A 13185-nucleotide genomic window follows, 5' to 3' on the forward strand; every position below is an offset into this window, starting at 1 on the left:
GGGACTAGAACCCGGTGTGCCGGCGCCGCAAGGTGGAGGATTAGCCTAGTGAGCCGCGGCGCTGGCCAATCTTTTTTTTTTTAAAGTATCCTAGAGATATACTCAGGGTATCACCCTCTTTCCTCTAAAAGGGCTAAAAATGGAAGGTATTTATCAGAGTATTAGATGCCCAAGGTGACAGTAGCTTTGGGTCTGGGTTCTGCTGCTGTGATGCAGGGAGGCATGAGCACCAGAATCTGCTACTGAGGTCACACAGGCACCATTTCCCACATACGTTCCTCAGGACACTGGTTCTTCTGGATGTTTACAGGTCTGCCTGGAGAAAAGTATGGGGATAAACTAAATTTGGGAGATGCTGAGTAAAACTAGATATAATAAATTCCTTTACTATGTGACTTCTCAGAACCTTTAATATGTTAATAGATACTGGGAACTTCTGAGAATGAAGTTATAGTTTGTATCACTTCCCAATCGTATTTACTTTTAGGAGTATATTAGGGGATTAATATTCTAACAAACACACTTTGGGAAAGCCTGATTTAGTACTTTCAAGGAAAAACCACTGGTCTTGACACTTAGCTTTCAGGCTCTGACATTATTACTCTATTTCGCTTACCAGCATAATATTTCTGGATTTTAGTTTCCTTAAATTAAGGAAGTCAAATTAATGAACTCTAGTATTCTAGACAGTTCTTAACATCTATTATATTCTAAACTAAATAACACCAAAATGATAGCCTACAAGTCACAGAAGGCAACCTTAAGGGTATAGTAAAGTAGCCTCTAAAGGCCAAAGACATAACTGTTGCATTCAAGAGTAAGCGCCAATAGCAGGATCTCTGAAGGCCACAGGTAAATGCAAAATTCAACAGAACAGACTAGCACAGGAAGGGGTGGCCCATCATATCCATACTAGAGATAAGACTGGGAAAGGGTTGTAGGCATATCTACAGATTCCAGCAGTCCTGAAAAACATAACAACACTGTGCCTTGGGCTAAGAGTTTCAGCATCTATTAAGCAACTATAACATCTTTCCTATCTGTAAAGTAAGGAGTTGGATCAGATAATCTCTAAAATTCTTTCCAGAATTTACATTTTATGTCCCCACAATTACACCACATAAAAAATATATGTGATTCTTTGGGAAATGCATTTGCATTTTATAAGAGGCAGCTGTGGGTTAATGGTACCACACAGGACTTGAAATCTGAAGATCTGGGTTTCATTACCAGCTCAGCTCTACTCATCTGCTGATAACTTCTCTTCTGTGGCCTGAGTTTCCTCATATGTAAAAGAGGGATAAAAATTTTCATACCAGTAGCATATACTAAAGTGTTCCATAAGTATTAAAGCATGATATACATGCATGATATAATTTTATTCACTTCAAGTTATGGCAAGCAAACTAATATTTGACTCAATAACACTGGAAATAACTTTCTCAAATTCCATCAGCATATACTTTCCACATAGCTTTCTATTAAAAAGAAAAGTCAGGGCAGGTGTTCGACCTACTGGTTAAGATGCTGTTTGGGATGCCTATATCCCATGCTGGAGTGCCTAGGTTCCAGTCCTGGCTCTGCTCCCAACTCTAGTTTCCTGCTAATGTACATCTTAGGATGCAGTGGATGATGACTGGAGTAGTTAAGTCTTTGTCACCCAAATGGGACTGTGTTAGTTCCTGGTTTCTGGCTTCAGCCTGGTCAGCCCTAACTGTTATAAGCATTTGGCAGGGGGCATGGGGGTGGGGGTGAATCATGGATAGGAGATAATTTTCCCCTACCACCAGGTTTTCAAATAAAATAAATACAACTAAAAAAAAGTCATTTGAAAACTCCAAGTTTTCATAACACAACTGGTGGGAAAATGGATTCTTCTATTCCTTCATAGAAGGTAGTGGGGGTAGAGTGGGTATGGAGGGAAAAGATTTGTTCAGTGTGAGATCAGAAAAAGCAACAGGTTCTAGGAAAGATCAAGAGCGAAAGTCAGAGAGTGAACCAGCTGTGGTCCTTTCCATCCAGGTCATTCTCCCACAGCTTCTCTGCTCCCCCTTGTAGACTAGCAGCCACTCCCCATGCAAACATGTCATCTGTGTTATATTACTTTACACATCTGCTTATTCCTTTGCAGTGTTCCTGAGTCCTGCTATGAGCATTTTGTTTTTCCCCCCTCCTGCTCCCTTAGATAACACCTGTATTTTTATTCCATCAGTGTCCAGTATAGACTTTTTATCTACTGATTATTTAATAAATCCTGCTTGCTGACTTCTCTTATATGTTCTCTTCTCTAGGCAATTCTGTACACCCTCACCCTCTGCTACTTATTACTACCTCCTACCCTGCCTGAAGAGCCCCCTGGGGCCTGAGAAGCTCCTCTGCCCCACTTTCCTCCTCACTTGGTTTCAGTAAGATTCTCCCAGCAGAAGGTGAAGATGCGGAAGGAGCTTTCCAGGGCATGTGCACACTCGTCTGGCTTCTTATGCCCAGGAAGGCCGAAAACACAAAGGAACATGCAGCCCTGGGATAGACGACAAAGAAAGAAAAGTTTACTTGGGGAAGGAACATGGCTTACCTCAACTAAATCAACTCTTTTGAATAAGCCAGATCTTATCCTGCCTGGTCTGCTGCTGGGAAGAGAGAATTTTTCAGGATTTATGAAATGGGCCACAGCAACATGAACATTTAAAAAAATATGTTGGGGGTGGATGTTTGGCCTCGTAGTGAAGATGATTCTTGGGACACCTGCACCCATACCGGAATTCTCGGTTTCCAGCCCCAGCTCTGCTCTTGATTCCAACTTCCTGCTAATGTGCACTCTGGGAGGCAGTAGGTGATGGCTCAATTATTTGGGTCCCTGCCACCCACATGGGAGGATTAAGTTCCTGGCTCCTGGCTTCAGCCTGGTCCAGCCCCAGCTGTTGCAAGCATCTGAGGGTGTGAACTAGTGGATGGGGGAGTTCTGTCTCTCTCTCAAAAAAGAAAAAAAATTGATACATGAATTTAAAAGATAAATTTTAAAAATGTATCTTGATTTAGCTGCCTATTCAAAGAAATGAAACTTAAAGGATAAGAAAAACGGGTATCTTTTCAAAAATTCAATTGCTAGTATATGCCTTCAGCCAAGTATCCCTGCTCACATTTTTCCACCTATGATGTCAAATATTAAGATAACGCCCTTTGGGGCCGGTGCTGTGGCTCAGCAGGTTAAGTGCTGTCTGCAGTGCTGGCACCGCATATGGGTGCCAGTTCAAGTCCCAGCTGCTCTACTTCCAATCCAGCTCCCTGCTAATGTGCCGAGGAAAGCAGCACAAGATGGCTCAAGTGCTTGGGCCCCTATATCCACGTGGGAGACCCAGATGAAGCCCCTGGCTCCTGGCTTGGGCCTGATCCAGCCCTGGCAGTTGTAGATATTTGGGGAGTGAACCAGCAGATGGAAGATCTATCCCTCTATCTCGCCACCTGTGTAATTCTGACTTTCAAATAAATAAATAAATATTAAAAAAAAATGCTACCCTTTTCCAAGCTCTTCAATCATTTGAGAAAAGTGTAACACTGACTTTGTTAATAAAGCTACATACTATTCTTTCACAAGGATTTTCAAAAAAGAATTGAATAAAAAACAATACAGAGGATAACCTTAAGCCTGAACATTAAGTTAACTAGAACACTCCATCTCTAACTATCAGCTGAAATTTTAATGTAATATTATAGTTGTTACAAAATAAGAAGTTGAAAATCTGACTTATGCTTATGTTATATGGAAGATAAGCTGGTCACATAAGACTTACTACTTCTTACTTTAATGCTAATGGGTCAAGCTCCTCTGTACTTACTTTCTCAAACATAAAGATCCGGCTCAGCTGGCCACCCCCTTTCTCAATGACTGTGGAGATGTATAAAGCAGCCTCCTGAATAAGATGACACAAATGCAACACCCACGTTGTCTTGTGGAACTCTAGGCTGATCAAAACCACAGTCACTGTACGGAGTTCAGATACATACTCCATTGGTTGGCCTTCATCAATCTACAAAGACACAGTGCGTTACCCTGACTGTATCTTCAACTGTCAGCATTATGTTTGGGTATTTTAATTGTACATTTTATGTTGAGTATGAGGAAATAACTTTCATGTGTCATTTTTCAGAGGCATAGATATATAAACCACTACACTTGGAATTAAAACTAACTTTAAACCTATTTCACTGGTGAAATTTTCCCATGTTTTTATATTTTCTAAGACTTAGTCTGATATGTCCAATTCTATTAGTCATTTTGTCTCTTAGCAAGGGATTTACACATACTCCTATATTCAGTCAGTATATATTTACCAAGCACAAAGTCTAAACCCTGTTATAGTGTTCTAAGTTCCTGAAGGATAAACTGAAAATCAAATATGGTTTTTACTTTCTAGGATTGAGAAACCTAAATATAGTAAAACGTGTTCATTGCAGTAGTTATATTGGTACAGATGGGGAAATCTACTGAGATTACAATGGGGAGCAGTTGAACTGGATCAATACAAAAACAGTTACATATAAATGTACACCTGTTCACACACACACAGTCTACATGATGACTCAAGAACTAGGATATAACCTTCTTCAAAAGATTGGTCATTATGTGTTTCCGAAGTGTTTGCTCAAGTGCAGAGTCTGGATCCAATTCCAGGGCAGTTCTTAGAGTCTCTGAGGAAAGGAAAACAAAATGTCTCTGGCCATGTGGAAAACTGATCTTCAAAGTTTGGGGTTTAGGTAGAGAGGACATAGCTACTTACCAGTGCTTGTACGGTAGTGTGGTAGATAATTGAGGCACTTGTCAAAATGTTCATCAAAATCAAATGGGTCAATGATCCTCATATCTCTTAACTACAGAAAAGAAAACTGCTCAGTTCTGTGCCCACCCACCAGCCTGATCACCTTTGGCCCCTTAACTGAGAGGTTATGGAGTCTAGTTCCCCTGTTTACCCTTTGTCTTTCCAACCTTACTGTTCTGTCCCACTTAACTTCCTGGAGAACAGCTCTGACCTACTTCCAAAATAGGAGGTTGTTGGAATGGTCGGGAAATACGTGACCACCACAAGAGCACTCCCCTGGGTAGTAGTAGGTCTTTTCAGGAAGTGCAATGGGTGGAGCCAGCCTCCTACCTTTACAGCTTCATCCTCCCTCATGATTTCCACCTCAAACATGTACTGTTCACAGAGCTTCCAGCAGTTCCATGACAGGACGATCTCATTTGCCTGAGCCAAACGCTGAGCTAACCGGACATCATCTACATCCCGCCCAATCACCAAGAAGTACTGCCGTTGCTCATCTCCAACAATAACCTGGGATATCCGACCTGCTGACAGACCTTCACAGAAAAAAAAAAAAAAGAGTCAAGTGGAGAATAGCCAAACTCAGCTGGAAAACTATGCAAAGAGGCATCTGGAATCCCACACAGCTCTATGAATCAGAAGTATTGGCCTCAGTTCCAGAAGCCGTGGGTAAACTCACCTTTACAAATGACACTTGGTCCCAGATTTTTTTTTCCTCTTAAATACACCAAGAGAGAGACATTCAAACAAGCTTGGGTTGCACAGGGGAAGAAGAGATTCTAGGTCTCCAAATTTCTCTTCTAATAGACAACTAGGTCTTGACAGCAGGAGAACGCAGACAGGAGACCAAATGATTATACTCAGAAACTGCTACTACAGTGATCACATGTACCCAGAGCTAAGTGGTAGGCAACCAGGATTTCACCTGACATGGCTGTTGCTATACACTTTTATTCTACTTATTTTTCTGGCCCTGGAAGATTTCCTACTGTTTTTTTTTTTTTTTTTTTTTTTTTTTTTTTGATAGGCAGAGTGGACAGTGAGAGAGAGAGACAGAGAGAGAAAGGTCTTCCCTTGCCGTTGGTTCACCCTCCAATGGCCGCCGCTGCAGCCGGCGCACCGCGCTGATCCGATGGCAGGAGCCAGGATCCAGGTGCTTTTTCCTGGTCTCCCATGGGGTGCAGGGCCCAAGCACCTGGGCCATCCTCCACTGCACTCCCTGGCCATAGCAGAGAGCTGGCCTGGAAGAGGGGCAACCGGGACAGAATCCGGCGCCCCGACCGGGACTAGAACCCGGTGTGCCGGCGCCGCAATCCTACTGTTAATATAGCTGAAAAACTGGTTTGCTTGCTAGGGAAAAAGTAACTATAACCAAGAGAAGTCTGTCTTTGGCAACCAAGAGAAGTCTGTCTTTGGCTAAGCCACCCGAAGTTAAAAACAAGGACAAAACAGTTTTAGAAGGGCAAAGATTTGTACTTCAGCCAAGACAGAATAACACGTAGTATCATAATAACCCAGAGCAATTGAAGAACTGGAGAAAATACATGTAACAATGGTTTTTAGATACTGGACAACAGGGGCCTGCAGGCACCGTGGTGCAGACAACCCATATGGCTGCCGGTTTGAGCCCCATCTGCTCCACTTCTGATCCAGCTCTCTGCTAGTGTGCTTGGAAAAGCAGCAGAGGATGACCCAGGTGCTTGGGCCCCCACACCCACGTGGAAGACCTGGAGGGGATCTCCTTGGCTCCTAGTTTTGGAGTGGCCCAGCTCCAGCTGTTGCAGCCATTTGGGGAGTGAACCAGTAAATGGAAGATCTCTCTGTCTCTGTATCTCATACAAATAAATAAATCTTAAAAAAAAAAAAAAAGATACTGGACATCAGATAATAAAGGACAGCGACCCCTGAGAGATGGAAAACAAGTAAGGTGAATGCTCTGATACTCCAGCTTACTACCTAGAAAGAGTTGCTAAGCTGCATCTCAGCAAGGGGAAGCCCAGATGTTGTGAAGACTCCGTGGGTTGAGAAGACAGATGGGAATCTGAGATGGCCCAGGTGACTAGAGTTCACAGGGCACTGTAAGTAGTACCGACAGCTGGAGAATCTACAGAGAATTCCGGAGATTTATATTGGATCCTCTCAAGCCTTTAATTAAGTACTGAGAAGTGAATGAATATGAAGAAACTCCCTGAGACTGGGGGAAAACACCTGAAAATATTTGAAGGAACAATTCTTGCTATCACATAGGAATGGGATATACCTGTTTCCATTAGCCAAAGGATATTAGGGACAGTATTCAGGAGGGATTTGCCTCAGGAATGGGGTGATAACACACTGTCCTGGTCTCTCCTCCAAAAAGTTAAAAAACCATTCCTGAAAGGATCAGATTCACTACATCCCTGATGAAACTCAGGATATATATAGAAATATTTACATAAAAAAAAAAACAGCACCAAAGTTCATGTCTGGCACTCATCAAAAACTACCAGGCATGCAAAAAAGAGGAAAACATGACTCATAATGAGAAAAATTGATCGAGTCTCAACTGAGAACACAGATGTCAGAATTAGTAGAAAACACATTTTAAATATTATAACTAAATGTTTTTAAGAAATCACAGAAAAGACTGAAGAACTAGTGACATAAAGTATTTAAAAAGACCCAAGTCAAACTGTTAAGGATGAAAACTATGTCTGAGATGAAAACTAAATAAAATATGATCAAAGGTACATTAGACACTGCAAAAGATGAGGTTTGTAAATTTGAAGGCACAGAGAAACTATCCAAAATCAAACAGAGAAAAAATAAATAAAAGAACAATGAGCACAGCATCTGTGAGTTGTGGGACAGCTACAAGCAGCTAATATGCACATACATGGAGAGAACAGAACTGATAAAAATTTGAAGAAATAACAGCAGACCATTTTATAAATCTGAAAAAAAAAAAAAAACAACCACTAAAACCATACAGATCCTGAGCCTCTGAGCTCTAAGCACAAAAGTACAGAAAACTATAATAAGGTATAAATCATGACCAGATTACTGAAAACCAGTGATAAAATCTAAAAAATAGCCAGAATTGTAAAAGGAAAGACTATAAAATGTTATACACAAAGAAACAAACATTAAGATGAAAGCAGGTTTTTTTAATTGGAAACCATGCAAACTAGAAGAAAAGTGGAACAATGGTTTTAATACAAAAGAAAAAAAAACTGTCACCCTGGAATTCTATACTCAGTGAAAAGACATTTCAAAAACAGATGGGAAATAAAAGCTGTTTCAGACAGTACAAGTGCTGAACTAACACATCTTCTGCAAACTTGCACTGTAAGAAATATTAAAGGAAGTTCTTCAGATAATAAGAGTTGACAAAGACAAAGAGAAATCAGAACCTCATACCTTGCTATTGGGAATACAAAATAATGCACAAGCACTTTAGAAGACTGACTTCTTAAAAAGTTAAGTATTTAAGTATATCCATTACTAGGTATTTACTCAAGAGAAATGAAAGTATATGTCAATACAAAGGATTGTACACAGATGTCATAATAGTTTTATTTGAAAAAGCCAAAAATTGACAACTTAAATGCCCATCAATAAGAATGGATAAACAAACTGTACACACAATGGAATATTACTCTGCAATAAAGGAATGAACTGTTGATGCACAGTATAAATGGGTAAATTGCAAAATAATTATGCTGAAAGTAGCCAAAAATACAACTGTACAATCCTACTTATATAAGATTTTTAAAATATTTATTTATTTATTTGAAAGGCAGAATCAGAGAGAGGCAGAAGCAGAGAGAGAGAGAGAGATCTTTCATCCATTGATTCACTCCCCAAATGGTTGCAATGGCCAGAGCTGGGCCAATCTAAAGCCAGGAGCCAGGAGCTTCTTCCAGTCTCCCACGCAGGTGTATCTAAGCTCTTGGGCCATCTTCTATTGCTTTCCCAGACCATAAGCAGAGAGCTGTTTTGGAAGTGGAGCATCTGGGTCTGGAACTGGTGCCTATATGGGATATTGGCACTGCAGCAGGTGGCTTTACCTGTTGTGCCACAGCACCGGCCCTTACACACATTACATTCTTTTTTTTTTTTTTTTTTTTTTGAAAGTCAGAGTTACTCAGAGAGGAGAGGCAGAGAGAGAGAGAGAGAGAAGTCTTTCATCCGATGGTTCACTCCCCAACTGGCCACAACATCTGGAACTGTGCCAATCCGAAGCCAGGAGCCAGGAGCTTCCTCCAGGTCTCCCATGTGGGTGCAGGGGCCCAGGCACTTGGGCCATCTTCTACTGCTTTCCCAGGCCATAGCAGAGAGCTGGTTCAGAAGTAGAGCAGCCAGGACTCGAACTGGAGCCCATATGGGATGCTGGCACTGCAGGCGGTGACTTTACCTACCATGTTCCAGTGCTGGCACCAAGTGTATGATTTTTCACTACTGCTTCTAGACTTCTGTGAAGAAGCTTTGTGTACTGAGCTTTCCTTTCATAATGACTCTGTCATTGGTGAAACTTTGGCCTCTGGATGCATTTTTTTTAGTTTTTCTTATACTGGATTGTAATTTTTATTATGTTTCACAACATATTTCTTTCTTTTACACAACAGCTCTGGCCCCTCACAATATATTTCAAAAAGTAAACTACAGGGGTGGGTGATGTGACACAGTGGGTTAAGATCCCATTTGGGATGCCTACATCCTAAACTGGAATGCCTGCATCCAAGTCCTGGCTCCTCTTGCACTTCTAGCTTCCTGCCTCTACGGAGGCAGCATGTGATGGCCCAAGTACTTCTGTCCCTGCCACCTATGTGGGGAGACCAAGATGGAGCTCCAAACTTCAGCCTGACCCAGCCATGTGTGTTGTGAACATTTGAGGAGTAAAAGAGCAGACTGGGGGCACAGCGGGTAAAGCTGCCGCCTGCAGTGCCAGCATCCCATATGGGTGCTACGGCCTGGGAAAGCAGTAGAAGATGGCCCAAGTCCTTGGCCTCTGCACCCACATGGGACCTGGAAGAAGGTCCACCACCCAGAAGGTCCTGGCTCCTGGCTTTGGATCAGCACAGCTCCAGCCATTGTGGCCATTTGGGGAGTGAAACAGATTTTTTAAATAAAAAATCTAAAAAATAAAAAATAAATTTATCTTAAAAAAAAAAAAAAGAGTAGATGGAAGATCTCTCTCCTTGTCACTCTGTCATTCAAATAAATAAATCTTAAAAAACCTAAAATAATATACATTATAAAGTCTTGTTTCTACTATCTTCCCTCAAAAGGTAATTTTTACTAGTTTCTTACATCTTTCCTGTGTTTATTTATAAAATATAAACAACAAAAATTATTTTTTCCTGACATAAAAGAAAGCACAGTGTAAACAGTGTTTTATATCTTACTTTTTTTTGCTTAACAATATTTGACAATACTGGCATATTAGAACAGCCTTTCTAAAGTTGCAGAGAATCTCACTGAGTAGACTTATTATTTAACTAGTCTTCTCTACATGGGTTGCTTCCAATCTTTCATTACAAATCATACCATAATCAATAACCTTATTTCACTCATGTGCAGGTATACCCATAGAATAAAGTTCAGAATTGGAATTGCTGGGTTAAAGAACAAATGTATTTGTAATCTTGATAAAGATTACCCAAATCGCCCTCCACAGAAGTTGTACCATTGTTCATTCCACCAGTGTGAAACTCCTCATGGTCTCACCAGGAGTGTGTTGTCCAACATCAGAATGATTGCCTTATTGCCTATTTACAAGAAAGAATATTTCAGTGTACTTTCAACCGGCATTTTGCTCACCATGAATCATGGTGTCCATCTTTTTACATAGTAAAATGTGTGTACTTCTTTGTCTATGTACCATTTACTCATGTCCTTTGCCCATATTTCTTAGAATGTTAGTCTTTTCCTGATTTCTAGGTGCTCTCTATATAGTAGAGGAATTCACCCTTTGTCTATTTGAGTTAATATTTTTCCACTGGTTTGTCATTTGTCTTTTGAAATTTTTACAGGTATTTTTTTTCCTCCCTACTTGGATCATTCTTTTAAGAGCTACTACCTATCTTTAGCTGTAGGTCCTGGCCTTCTCTGGTATGGTAGATTCCAAATTTCTCTTGTATCTCCAGACTGCATTTTGCCACCAAGGTAATGATGTCACTCAGTTGATTCTGTTTCACTGTCCAGAGTGCCAGGAGCACATTCCCTGCAGGGACACAGGATAGATTGACAGGGGTCAAATATTTAGATTCAGTTGGTCCCAGGCAAAACTCCCAATAAGGAAGATTAACTCAATCCAGTGTAGATATCATGTAGGGTGTCAAGAAAAGATTCTTAGACCTACATATTATGCTAGATTAATATATTGCTTTAAAGCTTCAAAATCATTCAAAACATGACTAGGTAGAAGCTGATATGTTCCTAAGAACATTTTTGGTCATCTTCCCTTTACCAGTATACTAGCAGAGGGGGGCAGGTACTATCACAGATGTTCACGAAAAACAGGTTCAAGATCAAATCTAATTTTATGGCTGATGTTAGTAACTTTAAATGAGAAGGCAGGCCAACTCTAGGCCATATAGCTGTTAATGATCTTAAGAATTCTTCAGATAGAAAATTCTTGATTCCGATCTCATGCTTAGTTTCTGCTATTAATAGCCAAATTTCTCATCAGTTTTCTCAAGAGTAATTTATAAAAAAAAAATTAAAAAAAATTTATAGCTTATTTTCCTGGCATTCAATCTAAATGAAATTTAAAGCACACATGAGTTCAATATGGGCAAAGTTTTCCCATTAGACTGGGAGATCCTCTGAGGCATAGGATCTTTGTATCCTTGGGGCCCAGTACCTATTAAATAATCAAGAAATGCTAAATAAACATGCCAAATTCTACCTAATTAGTCTTCCTGACTCACTTACTTATTCCTTACTTAAATATCCAGAAAAACTGAAAAATACCTGTGATATTTAGGATATCCCCTCCAAAACACAGTACATCTGAAATCAAGTAAGGAAGAGAGAATAAACTAAGTCAAAATCAGAGATACCAGATCATAGCAGAATCACATATGTCCAAAACAATGGCCTACTGTTTTTCCTTACACTGTTCTCATCAGTTTGGTCATTCCAAGGTTCAGGCTCTGTCCTCTTCTCCTCAAATTCATCTATACCTATATACGTCTTCGCTCAAATGGAAGTACTGCTGCCTTCACAGTCACCCAATGGCGACTTATCCCCTTCTCGCCTTCTCAGCAGCTTCAATCCCTTCCTTATCTTCAGTCTACTGGATCATTCCTATCAATATCTTGAAAAATTAAATCCAACAAAAATAAGCCACCTATGCTTGACTTTACAATTTCTTGCTTACAACTAGCTCTATTTTTCTCTTACCTTCACAGCAAAACATAAAACAAAAAAACCTCAACATCATTGGCTAAACACACTTTTCTCCTTCATTTCCCACTCACTTTAAAAAAAAAAGATATTTTCTTGAGGTCAGGTTGTGGCGTAATGGTTTAAGATATGGGCGCCAGTTCAAATTCTAGCTGCTCCATTTCTGATCCAACTCCCTGCTAATGTGCTTAGCAAAGCAGTGGCATATGGCCAAGTCCTTGGGCTTCTGAACCCATGTCGGAGACCTGGATGAAGCTCTCAGCCTTGCCCTAGCCCACCCGTGGCCATTGCAGCCATTTGAGGAGTGAACCAGTGGATGGAAGATCTCTCTATCTTCCCCCACCTACTCTGTAACTCTGCTTTTCAAACAAATAAAATAAGTCTTTGAAGATTTTTTTCTCCACAGTCCATCTTCTCAGTTCACTCCTATCTGACCTCCATCTCTATCATTTCAATAAAATTATCAAGGTCATCAACAGCATTCATCTTGCTAAATTCAATATTTTTCTGACCATACTGTACTTGACGGCTACCATTTTCAACCCAGTGAGCTGCAGCCTTCTTCTAAAAACTTTGCTTCCCTTTTAGCTTTAGGAACACAGTAATATCCCACTTCACGGGCTCCTTTACAGTTCTCTTTTACAAGTTCTTTCTCCCTAATACAAACTTCCCCTGGGGATCCTCAAGCCTCCATCTTAGGATCTCTTGCTTTATTTACACTCTTTGCACGTGAACTCAATCTGTCTTTAATTTTAAGTACCATCTTTATGCCGTCAACTCAAATTTTCAGCTCTAACAGAAACCTATTCTCTGAGCTCCAGTCTTAATCACAGCAAATTGCCTTCCCCACTTGAATGACTTGCTGGCATTCCAAACTTAATACATTCAAAATAGAACTCTTGACTTTTTCTCAAAGTTCAATCTTCTTTATCTTGGTAAGTGACACTATCATTAATTCACTTACAAAAGCCAAAACTGC

General features: G+C 40.4%; 1 protein-coding gene across 21 annotated transcripts in view; it reads right to left on the reverse strand.

Moving 5' to 3' along the window:
* The window catches only part of LOC100348238 (adenylate cyclase type 10), a 44853-nt gene that overhangs the window by 28815 nt on the left and 2853 nt on the right, over positions 1-13185 (reverse strand). For 13 of the 21 annotated variants that reach the window (XR_007922969.2, XM_008262894.4, XM_051854749.2 and 10 more), the window contains exons 3-9: positions 11772-11810; positions 10876-11019; positions 5145-5350; positions 4776-4866; positions 4598-4686; positions 3834-4025; positions 2397-2518 (exon numbers count right to left, since the gene is read on the reverse strand). Coding sequence is in view for 20 of the 21 variants with exons in the window: in XM_008262894.4 (XP_008261116.1) it covers positions 2397-2518; positions 3834-4025; positions 4598-4686; positions 4776-4866; positions 5145-5350; positions 10876-11019; positions 11772-11810 (883 nt within the window). In the remaining variant the exon portion in view is untranslated. Of the gene's footprint in view, positions 1-2338; positions 2519-3833; positions 4026-4547; positions 4687-4775; positions 4867-5144; positions 5351-10455; positions 10565-10875; positions 11020-11771; positions 11811-11915; positions 12118-13185 lie in introns of those variants that run through there. The other 8 variants (XM_008262899.4, XM_070074098.1, XM_070074097.1 and 5 more) reach the window with 6 other exon arrangements.

Source organism: Oryctolagus cuniculus, chromosome 5 (genome assembly GCF_964237555.1).
Source record: "Oryctolagus cuniculus chromosome 5, mOryCun1.1, whole genome shotgun sequence".
NCBI lineage: Eukaryota > Metazoa > Chordata > Mammalia > Lagomorpha > Leporidae > Oryctolagus > Oryctolagus cuniculus.